We start from the raw sequence: 15,396 nt of genomic DNA, 5'->3' as shown, positions 1-15,396 counted from the left end.
GCAAAAGGCAGACGGCACACTAGAATGTACTATATACCCCAACTTCAACTATCTGAACATAATAGACCTTATGAGGCGGAAAGGAACTGTGCACACGCCTAGCCGCTTGAATTAGAGCGCAATGAGAGCCGATTGAAGGCGAAGGAACAAACACATATGGCACTGGGATATATCTAGGTCTAGGGAGTCACTGGATGAACAACCACTTCCGAGTTTCGGGAACCAAGTTGCATTGTTACTGCAAGAACCTGTCCTTGGGTCGACGGCGGAACGCAATTGAAAAACCAAACGAATCCGTCCATTCCACACACACACACATGACGCCTTTTTATATTCCTTCCAGTCGGATCCCGAAACCCCGTGTCTTGCCATCATGATTCGGAAGCGAGGCTGCGTACACACCCGGCACAGTGTCTTGAAGAATTGACCATTTACCATTTTGAGGTAACCTAGACCCGCAGCCGCCTTAATGCTACGCCATGTGCAACGACCTAAAACAATGCCGAATTTGTTTTCCGGCCTGTAGAGCCAGAGTCCCCTTCTGCCGAAGCATCCTCTTGTTAGGGCCTGAATCCTTAAACGTCCTCGAGAACGCGCTCCTTGAACTCCCGCTCGACCTTCTGTCCCTGGTCGTCGGTGCCAGACTCGCCGTGGAGACCCATCAGGGCACCAAGGTCGAACTTAGGCTGCTTGAGGAGCTTGACCTTGCGGATGTGGACCTGTGGCGGGCGATTAGCATGTGGACACGCTCGAATTCATGTCGACAAATAGGCGAAACATACGTTCTGCAGGGGGTAGATGCCCTGGGTGGACTTCTCAATCTCACGGCCAATGACCTCGGGGATGAGCTTGGAGGTAAGCTGGGTGAGGGTGCAGGTGGAGGCCTCGCGCTGGATGATCTCGGTCATCTTGCGGCGAATGGCACGGATTTGCGAAGAGGCGGCGTATGTCGTCTTCTTGATCTGGTTAGGGCGGCGCTTGGTGAAAGCAATGGCGAAGAGGCGGAGGAGGTAGTCGTCGGTGGTCTTGACGGTGACGTTGGCCTCGATGAGAGTCTGCCACTTGCGAACGAGCGAGCGGAGCTTGTCGGAGGTGAAGTCGAGGCCGTGGAAGTTGGTCAGGCAGTTCTTGCCCTGGACCTCGTCGACGCGGAGCTTGACCTTGCGGAAAGCGTGGTCCTCATCCTTCTGGAGATCCGCCAGAGAGACCTCCAAGATACGGCCCTTCAAGGCATCGTTGGCGTTCTTGAGACCGGTGGTTCTGTTCACCAGGGTCTTGCCGACACTAGAAGACGCACGCTGTCAGCAACCCAGATTCCCAAGGTCATCCATCATCCATCGCCCTCTCGCACATTTGTCGTCGACACGTGTTTCGGATCCGGGTTCGGGCGAGCGGCAGGAGAAACTCACTCGCGAACGTTGAAGGGGGCAGGTGCCTGTAAGAGAAAAGCAATTAGCGATTTGAGAACTAGACAGATGCCTCGAGCCCGCAGTTACGCGGCGAGTTGAGACTAACCTTGATCTGGTACCAGTCCTTGCGGGTGAAGGGGTCCACGGTCTTCTTCTTGAGACCCTTCTTGCCCTTGGACAATCTCTTGTTCCTGCGGAAGAGAACGGCTTGTCAGCGACTGAAGATGGCGGTAGACAGACAACGACAGCACGCGCAAACGCCTGCGTTTTTCGTATCGTCGTCAATTCGATTCAGGGCGGCCGTCTGCTTACTTTCCAACAGCCATTTTGGGTGGCTGTTAATTGTCTGGCGGATGAACGTTGAGTAGTGAGAAGATTTGGAGGCGAGGTAGTTTCGGCTCTGGTGATAAAATTCAAGTCGCAGTCTTGTGTGGCTCGAAATTCTTAGCGAGTGTGCCCCGTGTCAAATTATAAATTATGTAATATGCGCTAGTGATTTTGGCACTGTGTTAGCCCCTGCCCCAACGCTCCGAAGAAGTCCCGCAGCGACACAGTAATCTTTTATCTGGACCTCCCTTCCAACACAGTGTATCACGTGATCCAGAGGCTCATGGATCAAGAGGAATTTTACCAAACCAGCAGCGCCTTCGTGTGGCTTGTGGCGGGGTGGGTGGGTCAAATTGAGCCCTGTCGCACCTTGTAACAGGAGGTATGTCATCCCCCCTCCTTCGCCGCCCGAAGCATGGTCTTGTTACGTCTGTGTTCACGATAATTTATTGCCAGTCAGCATTTCATTTCGCCAGCTCGATTGGCCTCGTCCGACATTTTACATAATTTATATGTATCTCTTGGAATGCTTTCAAGGTTACACACGGGGTATTCCATTCCGAATTCGTACACGGCCATAATAGTCCATCATAGGACGCCGACTGAAGACTTAATTTCCCACGCTCTTCCTGATCGGAGTATTCACCTTTATGGTGATATGCGTGTCGTCCATAATTTACCTAGTCATCCCGAATCAACGCCAATCCCGCATAAACCATTTTCTCAGGTTGCCCGAGAATGGGGTTCTAAAAGCAACCCTTCGTACTGTGTTTCCGGTCGGTGCCGTCCCTGTATCGAGCCCACTTTGCTCGGTGCTGACCAGCACTCATTCATATGACGGAGCATTTTCGTTCTCTGACGCGCAACTTGACCTTGTCCGCGCTGGCGTGCTAGATAGGTAGCATAGCCTCTTTGGCGGCTCTGTTACGTCGCCCCCTTCGATTATGCATCCATGCTCGTCGGGATGACTCCTCGCATCGTCCTCCTTCGATCCGATACAATTCAGGCATCCTCTTCTTTGTCGTCACTGCGCCGCTCTCCGTCCCAAGCATCAAAATTGGGAAAGCTGAAGTAGCCGTTTGAATCTGGACGCTTGTTGTCAGTAAAAAATAAGAAACACCGGCGAGGAAGTAGTAGAAGTACACGAACAAGGATGGTGCTCCCGATGACCCTGTGAACGATTTGTTGCTGGAACAGTTACATCTTCGACGCTGAGCGAGGCCATTGGCGGTGCGGCGCCCGAGGTCGGTGAGTATTCGGGAGGGTGCCCCGAGTAGACGGCCACCCGATTGAGCAGTTCGGTCGCTCTCTGGGACGGTTGCGGGCTCGATATAGCGCCACGGCTGGCATTGGAAGTTGTCGTGATGGTCGGCTCAGTCGCGCTAGCTCTCAACAGTCTTGGCCGCCGTCGGCGATCAGGCCGCGGCGATGACTCTCTCCTCCGCACGCCATCCGCGTCTCGAAGGTCCCGGGGAACGGCAGCCATGATATCGGTATCGGGAATGTACCTGGGTGTATCCGTATACAGTGTCCAGGTGTAGTAGGCCTTTGTTTGCCTGCCTAGGTGGTCGGTCTGTGTGACGGTTGGATCACGCTTTGCCGATCTTTTTGCTGCGATCGTCTTTGCAAACTTGCAATGGCTGCTACTTCGGGACGATGGGAAATCATGATTGTTCACTTAACACCCTCCTCCCTTTGACGGGCAGGATGCACATTATCAACAAGCCGTCAAGTCCGGCTACCCGGCGGGAATGTCGGTTCCTGGGGAGGGGCCGAGCCTGGTCGACGGTTTCCCGCTGACAAGTCCCAGCGTGCCGTCATTGGGCCACATGGCCGGTGCCTGGTGGAGAACCGCTCCCAACTATGTGTCTGGTCGTGTATGGGTCGGTGAGCTTCTGTTTGGGCATTTATACGCAAGAGTCCATGCATGGCCGGCGTCACGCATGCAGCTGCTGTGGGGATGCCAACCACCTCGTCACCCTCGTCCACCAGTTCCCGTCCATTCCCAAGCATTCCAAGGCCAATTATGGCCGACCGCCCGTGTATCAGCGCTGGACCGGTCAAGGAAGGGCATTGGCATTGGTTGCGGGCACGATGGCTCTAGAGTGTGGGAGTGTGTCCTCATATGGAAATCTGCATCGCGACGCTCACCCTAGTCAGCCTGCACACACATGGTCGGGTCTAGCCCGGCCTGGTTTTCTTCGCAACCAAATGGTGCAGAAATCATTGCTCATCATGTTTGTCTTGGAAGCTGTCGGATTCCCGCAGCGACGCGTCTATTGGTGTTGCTGCATGTATGCCTGGTTGCGTCCGCAGATTGTTGGACTGACCCCCAACGGTAACCTGCCCGCTCCTATCAACTTACTTCTCGTCGGTCGTGATTTGTGTGCTACGCCGCACTCACTCCCTAGTTACCAATACGCGCACACTCCAGCTGCAGTACCTCCAACGTAGCCAGCAGCCACCTGCAGGCCCTATCCGTCTCCTTCATCGACACATCTATCCGGAAACCGGCGATGACGCAGGCGTCTTACATTGGGTTGTCATAATCGCATGTAAAGAAGTACCGTCAACCTGAGGCCCGACTAATAGTTCGTCTTACGTCCCTTTGGCTGTGTTGACAAACCGGCCGGCTGTTTACCCCTCCGGAAAGATGATACAGATTCAGTGATCAAGACTGTAAGTGTCAGCGTTGTCAGACACCTTCTGCATCCATCCCGACGAGACGAAGACAATGAAATGAGAAAAGAGAGGAACTTACTCTTCCCACATTCTGCCTTGTACAGCCCTCAGCTCTTCCTCCGTCATGCGCTTCCCGGCAGTGAAGTAACCTATCTCATGGAATCAGCATCTGACAGTGGAGTCATGGTTTTTGCATGCTCGCATACCCGCGGTGATCTTTGCATCGATCTCGACCCGAGAGTCTGCCGGGATCAGTTCTTCGGGCAGCTCGACGCGTTCGTGGATAGGGATTCTGTCGACCTGTTAATAACAGCCCGGGATAATGCTAGACAGAGATAATTACCCTTGTCCTACGATAGCATCGTGTTTCATACTGATGGCGTGTTCGTCAGCGGCTTCAGCTTCGCAGTTGAAAGACGACCACTCACTTGCTCATGCTTAGCATCCTGTCAATCTTGCGAATTCCGAGCCAGTGCAAGATATCAGGCATCAGCGCCTGGAAACGCATGTCCTTCACTCCAGCTATGTTTTCTGTTCTCTTGAAGTAGTCGGACGCTCGGTCTTCACCCCGCTTGCGGGCATTGTACACGACTGCATCGCCGGTTAGTAAAGCCACCATAGGTCATCACAGTTTCGACACCTCGTGTCCTCTACAAGAGACGGGTGAAGAAAGACAGTAGACAGTATGTCTGACGTACGGTACTAAAACAGGGTCAGCAACACAGATATGCAAGAATTGGCCCAGGGACTGCTATCACCTTGGTGACTTCGCCGAGGGCTCTGCCCTCCTTTCGAAAGTAGATGACTACACCGCTGCCGCCGTTCTGAGCCTCCTTGACCGCTTCCTCAATCCCAAAGATGAGATAAGGACGGCATGTGCAGATGTCGGAACCAAAGACATCGCTACCGTTGCACTGTTAAAGCAGTGAGAGTTTGTCTCAATCGCAGTAAACGAATCACGAACCTCATCGTGGATGCGCAGCGCCAGCCGCACCGACTCATCGGACATCTTGGCCGGGTCGCCGAAGCAGTATACAGTAAGCCCACCTATCCGGCATCGACGATCAGTCCATCTCCTTGCTCTGCTCGAGAGAGCAGCGGGTGGCTCAGAGGCACTCACCGATGGGTGGTAGAAAAACTTTGATATCATTCCTGGTGATGAGCTATTACCGCCCATCAGTAGGGAGCTCGAAGTATCATTGTTTGAAATGTCCACTGACCTCAGGATAGCTGCCGCCGGTGTGCTCGAAGAGAGATCGCCTGAGGGCGCCCTCGTCTGTTCGCAGTCAGTGGTCGTTCCATATTCATATGGATAGGCCTAAAGTACCGATGCCAAATCTCTCAGCTACGCCAGGAAGATACCAAACCTTGAAAGATCATTGCCAGTTAATCTCACGTCCAAATCTGCCGGTAAAGTCCACATACCGGCTCAACGGCGAACTTAGTCACAGCAAGCTCTCCGAACTTGTTGAGGCAGACCTTGCCGTCAGGGACACTGGTTCCGAGTTAGGGATCAGATGAACTTGTGACAGTCAGAGCCTTAACTCACAGTCGCCCGCTCTTGACACTCTCCTCTAGTTCAGGAAGCTTAGGCATGTGTTAGCCATAGGAAGACCTGGTTACATTCGAGCCCATACCTTCATGTGTGCCTTCGTGATGGCAATTGTCGGGCGAATGTCAACTAGTGTTATGGATTAGTACAGAAACTTGATAAGAAACGGGACCAGCCCGATCTTTCCTTACCGTTTTGCTTCTCAATAGTGTCTTTGAAGAGCCAAGGAGCCAGGTGACCCCATGGATCCATGGCCACGATCTTCTTTGGATCTCCCCATTGAGGGAAGGGGCCGATGTTAGCTGCAGGCTCCGTGTTGGTGAAGTCGGGTCTGGAACGGGTGAGTTTTACACAGCAGTCAGAAATGGGCTCGACATGGACTGACTGACCTGTGTTCCAGGTTGAGTTGCTTGCTAGCAACGGCCAGGGCATAGTAGATGGAATAAGAGCCACCGCTGCATAGGGTTAGCTGGAAATCTCGTATGGGAAAAGCTTCTCCTGTTTCCACGGCGAGGCAGCCATCTACTCCATGCATACTTACTGTGCTGGATCCAAAGTGTTAGCTCAAGTAGCCAAGCCGACCGAGGTATATTACTCACCTCCGACGGCTACGGACAGAAAATTACGACAAAGTTAGCTAGACCTGCAATCAACATGCAACCAAAAGGGGGGGGGGGGGGGGGGCTCTCCAGGTCAACGGACCATTGCGTTTCCCAATTGTGGTCGAGGATCGGGAGACTACAACTGGGCCACGGGTATGCGGGTCCGACTCGCCCCATCTCATAGGAAGCGGGTTGATGCCGATCTGCTTCGGGTATGTACTGGTTCAAAGGTGTCAGAGGCAGGATGATTTCCGGGCCCAGAAGATGAGGGGACGGCCAACATACGTGAGAATGATACGTGAGGTAAGACCAGATCGCTGACTGGGCGAAGAGGGCACAGCAGGAGCCTGCAGCGTCAAGTCGGACGTGGAGCTTGGAGTCGAGTCACCAACAGCATCGACATCAGAAGGGCCGGGGGCCAGGGATTTCTCGGGAACCCCGCCTAGGGACGGACTCGGGCCAAGTGCGGCGACATCGGCATCACCAGCCAGCTCCCGGTACCGATGGTTCAATGAGTCGACAGCAGCCACTAGGTCGGACTGTGTCTGCTGGATGAGTTTCAGGGAGCTTAGAACCTCGGCCAGAGAGCCATCATTGGATGCTTGGCCGCTCATGACGATCAACTTCCAAATGTCACTCTACAACACAACAACACGGATGGATTGAAGGCTCGAGGATAACCAAGGGGGTTCGGCGGGTGCGACGAGATGTTCTCCGGTTCCCGTGTCCTTCCAACGGCTTGACGTATGGAACTGGGGGACAAGATCGAACGGTGGACAAGATCTGTGATTGAGAAAAATAGGAGGAAGAGAGATGGGAGGGAGAAGATGAGGAGAAAGTGAGAAAAAACGTGAGGCCGGAGGCGAGTCTAAGTAAGGCAGAACAAGGACGACAAGCGTCAAGGGAAAGCGAACAGCGTAAGAGGCACGAGGGGAGACGACACAATACAAGTCGGTGACCACCGATGGCTGGTCCACTGCCGGTCAAGGATGGTTGATGGCTTTATCGGATGCAAACGATGGCAACTATGTAGTAAAGAGCATGAAGGGCGGTAGAGATGCAAGAAGCGCAGACGGTCGACGCCCCGAGCGAGATCCCATGACCTGTCGGAAGGCGCCGCGCGTGCGCCCGATATTGACCAGAGGTGGCATAGGCAATGGTAACTTCTCATGCAAAGGAGGTGGGAAGATACATGGGGCGCCTCACATGAGCACGGAGAGAGGGGAGAGCAGCTAGGCTGGGGCAGGACAGTGGAATGGGGAACTGGGGGGTGCTTTGCAGGTACACGCACTCTCTCCGCTTGTCTACCTCCCTAGGTAGGTGGGTTGGACCACCCATTTAGGTACCTACCTACGTAACTAGGTACCAACCCAACCCGCATTCGCGCCGTCAAAAACGACATCTTGAGATAGAAGCTCTCGCAGTTCTATCCATTCGTCCTTGCTTGACTTGGGACAAACTGTATTGTCATCACCCGGCTTATCTATCTCATTACGTAGGTAGGTAGGTAAGTGAAAAGCATCAACTGTTAGGCATGGACAACTTCCAAGGGTCAGGGGCAGCCTGCTGTGATCCGACGGCGTTGCGGGACTGTCCGTCAAGAGGGGACGATGATAAACTCGAACCCAAGATAAGGACCGAGACACCCGTGGAGACACTACCGATCATCGAGAGACCCCGCCAGCTTAGCTTCCCACCTCGGCTGTGATGTACGATTATGCCAAAACTCGACCACAGCAAGCCCTCGTCTTACATCTTGTCACACTCGCACAGTAACCAGACCGTCTGCTTCCTCAGTCCAGTGCGCCGCGGCGTTAAATCTTACGTCTCGTAAGTCGGATTATGCTGAGGGTATTTGGCATTCGGTACCTGAAGCTGCAAAGGCAACGCCCAAGTACTAAGTATCTCAACCTTCAACTTCTATGGCCCATACCGGATTCCTATCTCGACGGAGTGCTCTTACAAAACCCATAGGCTTCATGCCTCGATAGGGGAGGAAACTAAAACAGCCTTGTTATATGGAATATCTGGTAGGTTAAAGAGTATCGACTCAGAAAAGATCACCAAATAATGATCAAGAAGTAAAATGCTGGCAGTTGTACCTTTGCACCCCACCAACTGAGACATCTTATCGATTGCGTGCTTACTCAACACAGAAACAGCAGCCGTGGCAGTGTAAGCCACCCACCCCGCTTGCCCTGTCCGATAAGGCTGGCTTATCTGTCGCGGGAGACGAGGCTTCCAGGTTTTGTCAACACAATCAAGTCCGCCGACCTACCTAAGAGTACAGTGTTCCTTTGCAAACCCCCGTCGCCTTACGTTGCGCAACCCATCCCATTCGTCGCATTTGCATACCTTACCTTACTTCACTGTCTAAACCACCATCAATATTTTATTCAGCGCTTGATTCCTCCCCTTTCACCTACCTAGCTAGACCTGCCTCGAACCTACCTTGCCAACCCGCGCTGGCGCCAGCGCATAACGGCTTGGTTGTTGCCGACTCTTTGACTGCTTTGCAATAATATCTTCCACGCGCCGGCTACGCACATTACTGAATCGGAACGCCAAGATACCACCATGGGCAAGCGTAAAAGTTCAAGCAAGCCTCAGGGTCCCAAGAAGGTACGGTTTCTTTTACCAGGCTGCGCATCTTGACCATCGGAGGCGACACGGCAGCTCACGCCACACGACAATAGGTCCAGCTACTAACAAAATGCTGCAGAAAGACCCTCTTCCTTCCAAGTTCACATGCCTCTTCTGCAATCACGAAGACTCCGTTGCTGTAAAGCTGGATAAGAAAGCGGGTGTCGGTTCGCTGGACTGCAGAGTGTGCGGCCAAATGTTCCAGTGCAGCATTAACTGTGAGCCCTCACACTTTCTATTGCACTTTGTCGCGTTATGCTAAATCATCTAGATCTCTCGGCTGCTGTAGACGTGTATGGCGAGTGGGTAGATGCAGCAGGTGAGTCCTATTCTCCAGAGGACATCCGCACCGAGGCCATCATGTCGCATAGAGCTGACCTAGTGAAGACGCCGTTGCAAAAGAAGCAGGGCCCACCGGTGGAAGCCAGAACAAAATCTCCAACGCCCGTCGCGCACCACCCAGCCGACCAGTGAACGACGACGACGAAGACGACCGGAGATACGGAGGCGAGGGCATCGATGTGGACGATGACGAATACTAGATGACCAGATGACCAAACACCCCTTTTGGCAGACATCATGAATCGGTTATGAGGCGGGGTTGGAGGCCCGGGTCGTGGACGGGTAGTGGCAGCAGCGCGGGGAAATCGAACAAACTGAGCATCGAGAATATCCGAGTCCCAGGCGCATACAACCAACGGTCCCTGGGCAGCCGGCGTCCATTAGACGGTGTAAAACCTGTCGCCGAAATCGCCGAGGCCGGGGATGATGTAGCTGTATCAGCCCATTAGCAAAGACACGACAGCATCGCAAGATGCAGACTCACTTCTTCTCGTCCAAGCCCTACCGAGGTGTCAGTTTAACTCGTATACTACAGTCGAGGCTGTAGTGCTTACCTGGTCAACAAATGCCGTGACAACCCTGAGCTTGGGGAACTTGGCAGTGAAGTTCTGGATACCCTCGGGGCTGGCGATGAGATTCAAAAACAGAATACGGTCCTCGGGAACACCCCTGGCCTTGAGAACCTGCACGGCCATGATGGCTGAGCCACCGGTGGCAAACATCGGATCCAAGAGGAGCACCCAGCGCTGGGCAATATCCTCGGGCAGCTTGTCGTAGAAGAGCTTAGGCTGAGCCGTTTCCTCGTCACGCTGGATCAGGATTTTGCCAATCCTCACAGAGCGGCAGCAGTCCCGCAATCCTTGCTCCATGGCCTCACCAGCGCGCATGATGGACACACCGCAGATTTTCCCCTGAAACATGAGGCCAGAATAGGTCCGGCCTATGGGCGTAGTCACGTCATGCTCAACGGTAGGCAAGTGATTCAGACCCTCCTCGACGAGCAGGCGAATGATGCGGTTGGAGTAGAAGATGAAGTCACCACGCTCCGTATTTCTGTCTCGAATGATGCTATATCGAGACAAGTAAGTTGACTGTGAAACTCGGAGAGGAGGGCGAGCTCGAGTGTCCGCCAGACGTCGTCAGCTCGACCTGGAACTAGCTACCATAGTGTCGAGGACAATATAGTATAACGCAAGCAACGAGAAACAGCATGGAATGGGCCACTTACGTGAGGAGGGCGATGAGCTGAGGCGTCTGGGGCAGGACAATAACGTTGTCCGAGTTGACCTCAGTGGAGACGGTTGCCGTGGGTTTCTGGCTCTCTGAGCGGTACAAAGGGCCGACGCATTGTGTAGGGCCGCTGTTGCTGGCGGGCTTGGAGTCTTGACTTGCCATTTTCAAGTAGTTTAGCTGTGACTTGGATTAGATACCGTTCGGCGGCAGTATTCAACAAACGCTTGTATAGTGGGAGTTGACAAGAGACGGGACAACAAAGAGATCCGTGTGAGGGGTTACAGGGGTGTGGCCGAGAGGAATTGTGCAGAGGCGACTTGGGCTACCTTAGGTATGACATGGAATGAGAGGGATGGAGATGTTGCGTGTGTGGCAATCGAAGAGCTGGGGCTTGGGGTCCTAAGTTGGAGGGGAAGAGCAAGTACCTCTGCACAGTTGAACGTTCGCAATGGCGCGATATAAAATGCACGGGAAGCCCAAAGGGTTCAGCGAGAGAGTGTCACGAGACTCAATGGAGCTCGCCGTCCACCGGTGCTAGGATCAGAGAGAGCCCAGGGTACCTCAAGCCAATGCAATGCAAGGTAAGATAGGGCCAGTCTGAGGTAGGCAAAAATAGGTGAGGTAGCTCAAAGTAAGAAGGATTAGGTAGGTAAGAGAACAACCGTAACCACAAGAGACAAGGTAGGCAGGTCGGTTAGTCAGTGAGATTGTGGTCTGCAGCAAAGATGAGAAGAGAGAAGAGATAAGGATCGTGTGGGGTCTCTCTTGGATGTGGAGACCGAACCGGGACATTGTCATATCAGGTACCTGTTAGGTACTAAGTAATGCAATACAACAAAAATTGTAGTGATGACTTGGGCGCATACTGTGCTGTAGCCTGCGGGGCAGTGCCACCTACACAGAAGATCTAGGTATGCATTTAAGGAGACTAAGAAAAGCGTGATAGTTCTGACCCTGCAAGCAGTTCTGCAATACGCCTCTTAAGTACCTAGACATCTATCTACCGTGAGGTAGGTAAGGTAGACACATGGCAGAGTTCCCAAACTGTAGCATTCAACTAGTCCCCTGGCCCTTAAGGTAGGGAGGGACGTTCATTGCTCCCTACCTTACCTACCTACTTAGGTTTGGTAGGTAGGCAGTCTAGGGAGGTAAGGAAGTAGTCAGGTTTATCTGCCAGCAGCAACCTCCAATCTCCAATCCTCAAAAAGAACAATCTCAGTTATCAATCAGGTCAGACTTTTAGACGAAGCACGTTCTTCTAGATGACATAAGGACCTCTGCAACATATTGGAAGATCGTTCGGGGCTTACCAGCGACTGAGGCTATCCATACTGGCTGCTTTTACTACCTAGGTATCCGTACATTGGGTAGGTAGGTCGGTATTAAGGCGCCTGAATCGCAAGTTCTTTCCTCCCGGTACCTCATCTAGAAGTACCTGCCTCTCTCCTCCCAACTTGCCTTCAGTGCCAAGTACCACCCAACAACACCAACTGTCCACCCCACCGCGCCTTCCTCATCTTGTCTCTTTTCAGAGGAACACCTATCCCACGCCCATCAGAACAGTCGCCCTGGTCCCGCCACGACTCTCCCAAGCCCGCGATCACTCACGTCGCCCTTCAACCTCGCTCCAGGGCGCTCATTCCCCGGCTGTCACCGCGATCTTGTTATCGACAACAATCATCCGTTGGAAACCTGCGCGGAGTTGGCCATAAACGTGCCTGTACTCGGTTGCGATACACCATGGCCACCAGAGACGGGCCGAGCGTGCCGCGCAAAAAGACGACAACCTACGGCAAAACATCACGAAAGCGGCCCATCCACGCGTTTCTCGACTTGTCAAACGGTTCGCGACGCGTCCCCGATACCGCACAACCCACTACAGCCTCCGCAGCGTCTACCGATCATCTCTACGATTTGTACGATCCGCCCGACGACGAGCCTGTCCAACCTCGACGCGATATGCCGCCCGCTGAAGTCGCCGCTTTCCAGCCTGGTTCGGGCTACTCGAAAAAGAGGAAGGTGTCCATACAGCCTACGACTAAGGCCGAGCGCGAACGCAAGGTCGACAGCAAACCCTCATCCGTCGCACCGCCAGCGAGGGCGCCTTCAAACATTCGCCGAGCCAAATCGCCCTTCGCCTTAGGCCATCCGAGCTCTATGCGTGCCACCAAGGAGGAGGCCCCCACGCGAGAAACCGAGAGACCCAAGATCCAGAAACAGGTTGAAGCACGAACGGCCTCTTCACGTCCTCGCGCCACAACCGAGGCTCTATATAAGACAGAGACGAATCTTCAAATACGCCAAGCTCTTCCACGAGCATCAAACTCCCAACCGACGATTGTGCCAATGAAACCGAGCACATCAGTCACGCACACATCCATCTCAACGCCGAAGAAATCACCCGAGCCGAGGCGTGTCCGTCTGATCGATCAGTTGGCGGCGCAAACAGAAGGGAGTTGTGAATCTGACTCGGATGCATCTGACGACTCGGGATTGTCTTTTGCTGGATTGGCGGGGAGAGGAGCATCGCCCTCTACCCCAGTTAAGCCTGTGGATACAACACCGAAGCCTTCGGTGCGGCCCAAGGTGTTATCAAGCACCAGGAAGCTGAGGTCGACCTACGGCCAACAGAGAACATTGAAGGCAGACGAGTCAGGAGGAGACAGCCTCGGCAGCCAAATGGGCATTGATGGTACTCAACGCGGCCTGAGTCCGGCTCCAGCCATGTCAAAGCTGGCCTCATTTGCGTTCGAGGAGGAGGAAGATGCAGAGGAAGAAAGCTCCTCCAAAGGCGGCGGCATCATTGATATACATGCGTTGAGGCAGGCTGGCGCTAATCACCGTTTCGCTGACAGCATGGCCGACCTACTCGACAGAGTCGGCACGCCACAAGCACTCATATCTCCATCATCGCGTTCAAGACGCCACGCCCTGCTGGAATTGGCGAGCAAACTGCGGGACAAAACGTTTGTTCGTCAATTCCGCGACCAGGGCGCCAAGGATGCCTTGTTCCAGGCCATTGGGCAAGAAGAGGACTTGGTGAGCGGTTTCGTTCTCCTGTCCGTTCTTCTTGTCCTTTTCACATCGTACTCCGTCCCCCATCTCGTCCCGCAGCTACAGTCAGAAGGCATCGCGCAACTAGCTTCAAGGCTGTTCGAACTCGACGAGGATATTGTAGACATCGCCGGCCAACGCAAATCCAACTTATCTAGGAATGCGCAATCATCTCTCGGGACTCTAAAATCGACAATACAGCAGCTGGATCTATGGAAAGGGTCGCCGCCTGCCGTTCTGTCGCCACGAACAGTTGCTCTGAAAGCTATCTCGGTGCTGTGCAAGGACGGCGACAGCCGAGCAACCCGGGACATTCTTGCTGATCTGACAGATCAGTTGTTTGCCTTTGCCGAGAATGGTTGGGAGCAAAGTCGAGTGGAGGGTATCGAAGGGACAAATGGTGGGCTTGCGCTTTCTCTCCTAGAAGGCTACTCGATTGCGGCAATGGAGTCGGATGCTGGCCCTCGATGGACCAAGCTTTACCTCCCCATCGTCGCAGATATCTTGACGGCGGCTATGGCCCGGCCCCTGCAGCAATTTGGGGACTTCGAGTCCACGATGTTGAAGCTGGCGCTGAACACCACAAACAACAACCCCGCGGCCGCAGGGGCGTTCAGTCGGGGTGAGCTATTCCGTGAGCTAGCTGGGGCATGTGTGGTGGGATTTGAACTTCTGCAACAGTCTGTTCGCCAAGGGGCATTTTCCAAGGACGTCTATGAGACTCTCATGCTGCTGCTGGGCGTTATGATCAATACCAGTGAGCATTGTCCATCGACTCGACGTTCGGTGGATGCTTGGCAAGGATGGGATGGGTCACCCCTGGACAAGTTGATGGACGTTTATCTGGAGAATCGTGAATCGGCGGGCACGGTAAGCTTGTCGAGAGGGAGAGATGAGAACACGTGAAGGGACTAATTGGTTTGCGCAGGCCGACTCGGTCGAGAAAACATCGATTGCCGTGGCCCACGGCTATTTGGCCATCTTGCTGGGCTATCTATCGCTTGGTGGTCAAGTGCGACGACGGCTTGAGGAAAAGAGTCAGGGAAGGGGGACAAAATACTTGCTTGACTCGATCCAGGTGTTCATGGCATTGCATCAGAAACTCGACACGGACGAATTGACCACGAGCCTGCAAAATCTCGTCAACGAGCTCAGGCAGAGGCACCGGCTGTCGGGATGACAACTATGACGATGACTACAATGATGACGACACGACGACGACGACGACGACGACGACGACAACGACAATGGCAATGATGAAGGAAGGGGGAGGATAGTAGGACAATGAAGCTCTCCTCTGGTGAGATATGCAGCAAGATGCTTCAGTGACAAAGGAGCTGCACAGCGGATGATGACATCTCGAATATGCAGGTATCCTACGTCGCGCATTGAGGTCACGACTTCGTTACGACCAGTCAGCTTTAGTCTCAGGAAGCATGGCCGGTATGGATGGGCCTGCCGCTGGTTGGAGACGGCACACTAGCTTGCGAACAGTACTCAATTGGTAGCTCTGAGAAGCCCATTTCGAGTAAGCTGAGCAGGTAAAGGCGAC

General features: G+C 53.7%; 6 protein-coding genes across 6 annotated transcripts; 2 read left to right on the top strand and 4 right to left on the bottom strand.

Moving 5' to 3' along the window:
• Positions 1-165: 165 nt before the first annotated feature.
• CDEST_05050 (Putative small ribosomal subunit protein eS1) lies at positions 166-1,850 on the bottom strand. The gene is made up of 5 exons (XM_062921209.1): positions 1,722-1,850; positions 1,516-1,600; positions 1,410-1,435; positions 783-1,284; positions 166-719 (listed from the first exon to the last, which is right to left on the bottom strand). The coding sequence occupies exons 1-5, from the start codon at positions 1,733-1,735 to the stop codon at positions 576-578; spliced, it is 771 nt and encodes a 256-aa protein (XP_062777260.1). The 5' UTR covers positions 1,736-1,850; the 3' UTR covers positions 166-575.
• A 329-nt stretch (positions 1,851-2,179) lies between these two features.
• Positions 2,180-3,442, bottom strand: CDEST_05049 (uncharacterized protein). Its single transcript, XM_062921208.1, has 2 exons — positions 2,886-3,442; positions 2,180-2,821 (listed from the first exon to the last, which is right to left on the bottom strand). The coding sequence occupies exons 1-2, from the start codon at positions 3,220-3,222 to the stop codon at positions 2,739-2,741; spliced, it is 420 nt and encodes a 139-aa protein (XP_062777259.1). The 5' UTR covers positions 3,223-3,442; the 3' UTR covers positions 2,180-2,738.
• Positions 3,443-4,048: 606 nt separating this feature from the next.
• CDEST_05048 (Putative GTP cyclohydrolase II, RibA, GTP cyclohydrolase II superfamily) lies at positions 4,049-7,594 on the bottom strand. Its single transcript, XM_062921207.1, has 20 exons — positions 6,858-7,594; positions 6,673-6,791; positions 6,570-6,578; positions 6,512-6,515; positions 6,360-6,425; positions 6,162-6,301; positions 6,056-6,099; positions 5,968-6,005; positions 5,844-5,913; positions 5,746-5,785; positions 5,639-5,694; positions 5,539-5,581; positions 5,383-5,465; positions 5,177-5,332; positions 5,117-5,120; positions 4,847-5,009; positions 4,762-4,791; positions 4,625-4,710; positions 4,498-4,567; positions 4,049-4,413 (listed from the first exon to the last, which is right to left on the bottom strand). The coding sequence occupies exons 1-20, from the start codon at positions 7,184-7,186 to the stop codon at positions 4,401-4,403; spliced, it is 1,563 nt and encodes a 520-aa protein (XP_062777258.1). The 5' UTR covers positions 7,187-7,594; the 3' UTR covers positions 4,049-4,400.
• A 1,174-nt stretch (positions 7,595-8,768) lies between these two features.
• CDEST_05047 (Putative transcription elongation factor 1) lies at positions 8,769-11,238 on the top strand. Its single transcript, XM_062921206.1, has 5 exons — positions 8,769-9,194; positions 9,295-9,433; positions 9,487-9,534; positions 9,603-10,969; positions 11,119-11,238. Exons 1-4 carry the CDS (start codon positions 9,150-9,152, stop codon positions 9,755-9,757), a joined length of 387 nt encoding a protein of 128 aa, XP_062777257.1. The 5' UTR covers positions 8,769-9,149; the 3' UTR covers positions 9,758-10,969; positions 11,119-11,238.
• Positions 9,369-11,503, bottom strand: CDEST_05046 (Putative Phosphoribosyltransferase domain-containing protein). The gene is made up of 5 exons (XM_062921205.1): positions 11,117-11,503; positions 10,786-10,967; positions 10,112-10,625; positions 10,042-10,058; positions 9,369-9,989 (listed from the first exon to the last, which is right to left on the bottom strand). Exons 2-5 carry the CDS (start codon positions 10,950-10,952, stop codon positions 9,938-9,940), a joined length of 750 nt encoding a protein of 249 aa, XP_062777256.1. The 5' UTR covers positions 10,953-10,967; positions 11,117-11,503; the 3' UTR covers positions 9,369-9,937.
• A 508-nt stretch (positions 11,504-12,011) lies between these two features.
• On the top strand, positions 12,012-15,054 carry CDEST_05045 (Putative wing apart-like protein). Its single transcript, XM_062921204.1, has 2 exons — positions 12,012-14,714; positions 14,773-15,054. The coding sequence occupies exons 1-2, from the start codon at positions 12,531-12,533 to the stop codon at positions 15,022-15,024; spliced, it is 2,436 nt and encodes an 811-aa protein (XP_062777255.1). The 5' UTR covers positions 12,012-12,530; the 3' UTR covers positions 15,025-15,054.
• Positions 15,055-15,396: the final 342 nt, after the last annotated feature.

Source organism: Colletotrichum destructivum, chromosome 3, assembly GCF_034447905.1.
Source record: "Colletotrichum destructivum chromosome 3, complete sequence".
Lineage (NCBI taxonomy): Eukaryota > Fungi > Ascomycota > Sordariomycetes > Glomerellales > Glomerellaceae > Colletotrichum > Colletotrichum destructivum.
The sequence above is the reverse complement of the archived record's forward strand: the minus strand, read 5'-3'. Positions and strand labels throughout refer to the sequence as shown.

Excerpts from the sequence above, each read along its gene's own strand:
- CDEST_05050 (XM_062921209.1), bottom strand. Across the intron at positions 1,436-1,515 it reads AGGACTGGTACCAGATCAAG|GCACCTGCCCCCTTCAACGT; the intron begins GTTAGTCTCAAC and ends TTTCTCTTACAG. Across the intron at positions 720-782 it reads GCATCTACCCCCTGCAGAAC|GTCCACATCCGCAAGGTCAA; the intron begins GTATGTTTCGCC and ends CGCCCGCCACAG.
- CDEST_05049 (XM_062921208.1), bottom strand. The coding sequence starts at position 3,222 with ATGGCTGCCGTTCCCCGGGACCTTCGAGACGCGGATGGCGTGCGGAGG. Across the intron at positions 2,822-2,885 it reads TCATCGGGAGCACCATCCTT|ATTCAAACGGCTACTTCAGC; the intron begins GTTCGTGTACTT and ends ACAAGCGTCCAG.
- CDEST_05048 (XM_062921207.1), bottom strand. The coding sequence starts at position 7,186 with ATGAGCGGCCAAGCATCCAATGATGGCTCTCTGGCCGAGGTTCTAAGC. Across the intron at positions 5,914-5,967 it reads AGTGTCAAGAGCGGGCGACT|TGTCCCTGACGGCAAGGTCT; the intron begins GTGAGTTAAGGC and ends ACTCGGAACCAG. Across the intron at positions 4,711-4,761 it reads GATGCTATCGTAGGACAAGG|AATCCCTATCCACGAACGCG; the intron begins GTAATTATCTCT and ends ACAGGTCGACAG.
- CDEST_05047 (XM_062921206.1), top strand. The coding sequence starts at position 9,150 with ATGGGCAAGCGTAAAAGTTCAAGCAAGCCTCAGGGTCCCAAGAAG. Across the intron at positions 9,195-9,294 it reads AGCCTCAGGGTCCCAAGAAG|AAAGACCCTCTTCCTTCCAA; the intron begins GTACGGTTTCTT and ends AAAATGCTGCAG. Across the intron at positions 9,535-9,602 it reads CGAGTGGGTAGATGCAGCAG|ACGCCGTTGCAAAAGAAGCA; the intron begins GTGAGTCCTATT and ends GACCTAGTGAAG.
- CDEST_05046 (XM_062921205.1), bottom strand. The coding sequence starts at position 10,952 with ATGGCAAGTCAAGACTCCAAGCCCGCCAGCAACAGCGGCCCTACACAA. Across the intron at positions 10,626-10,785 it reads CAGCTCATCGCCCTCCTCAC|CATCATTCGAGACAGAAATA; the intron begins GTAAGTGGCCCA and ends GTCTCGATATAG.
- CDEST_05045 (XM_062921204.1), top strand. The coding sequence starts at position 12,531 with ATGGCCACCAGAGACGGGCCGAGCGTGCCGCGCAAAAAGACGACAACC. Across the intron at positions 14,715-14,772 it reads ATCGTGAATCGGCGGGCACG|GCCGACTCGGTCGAGAAAAC; the intron begins GTAAGCTTGTCG and ends TGGTTTGCGCAG.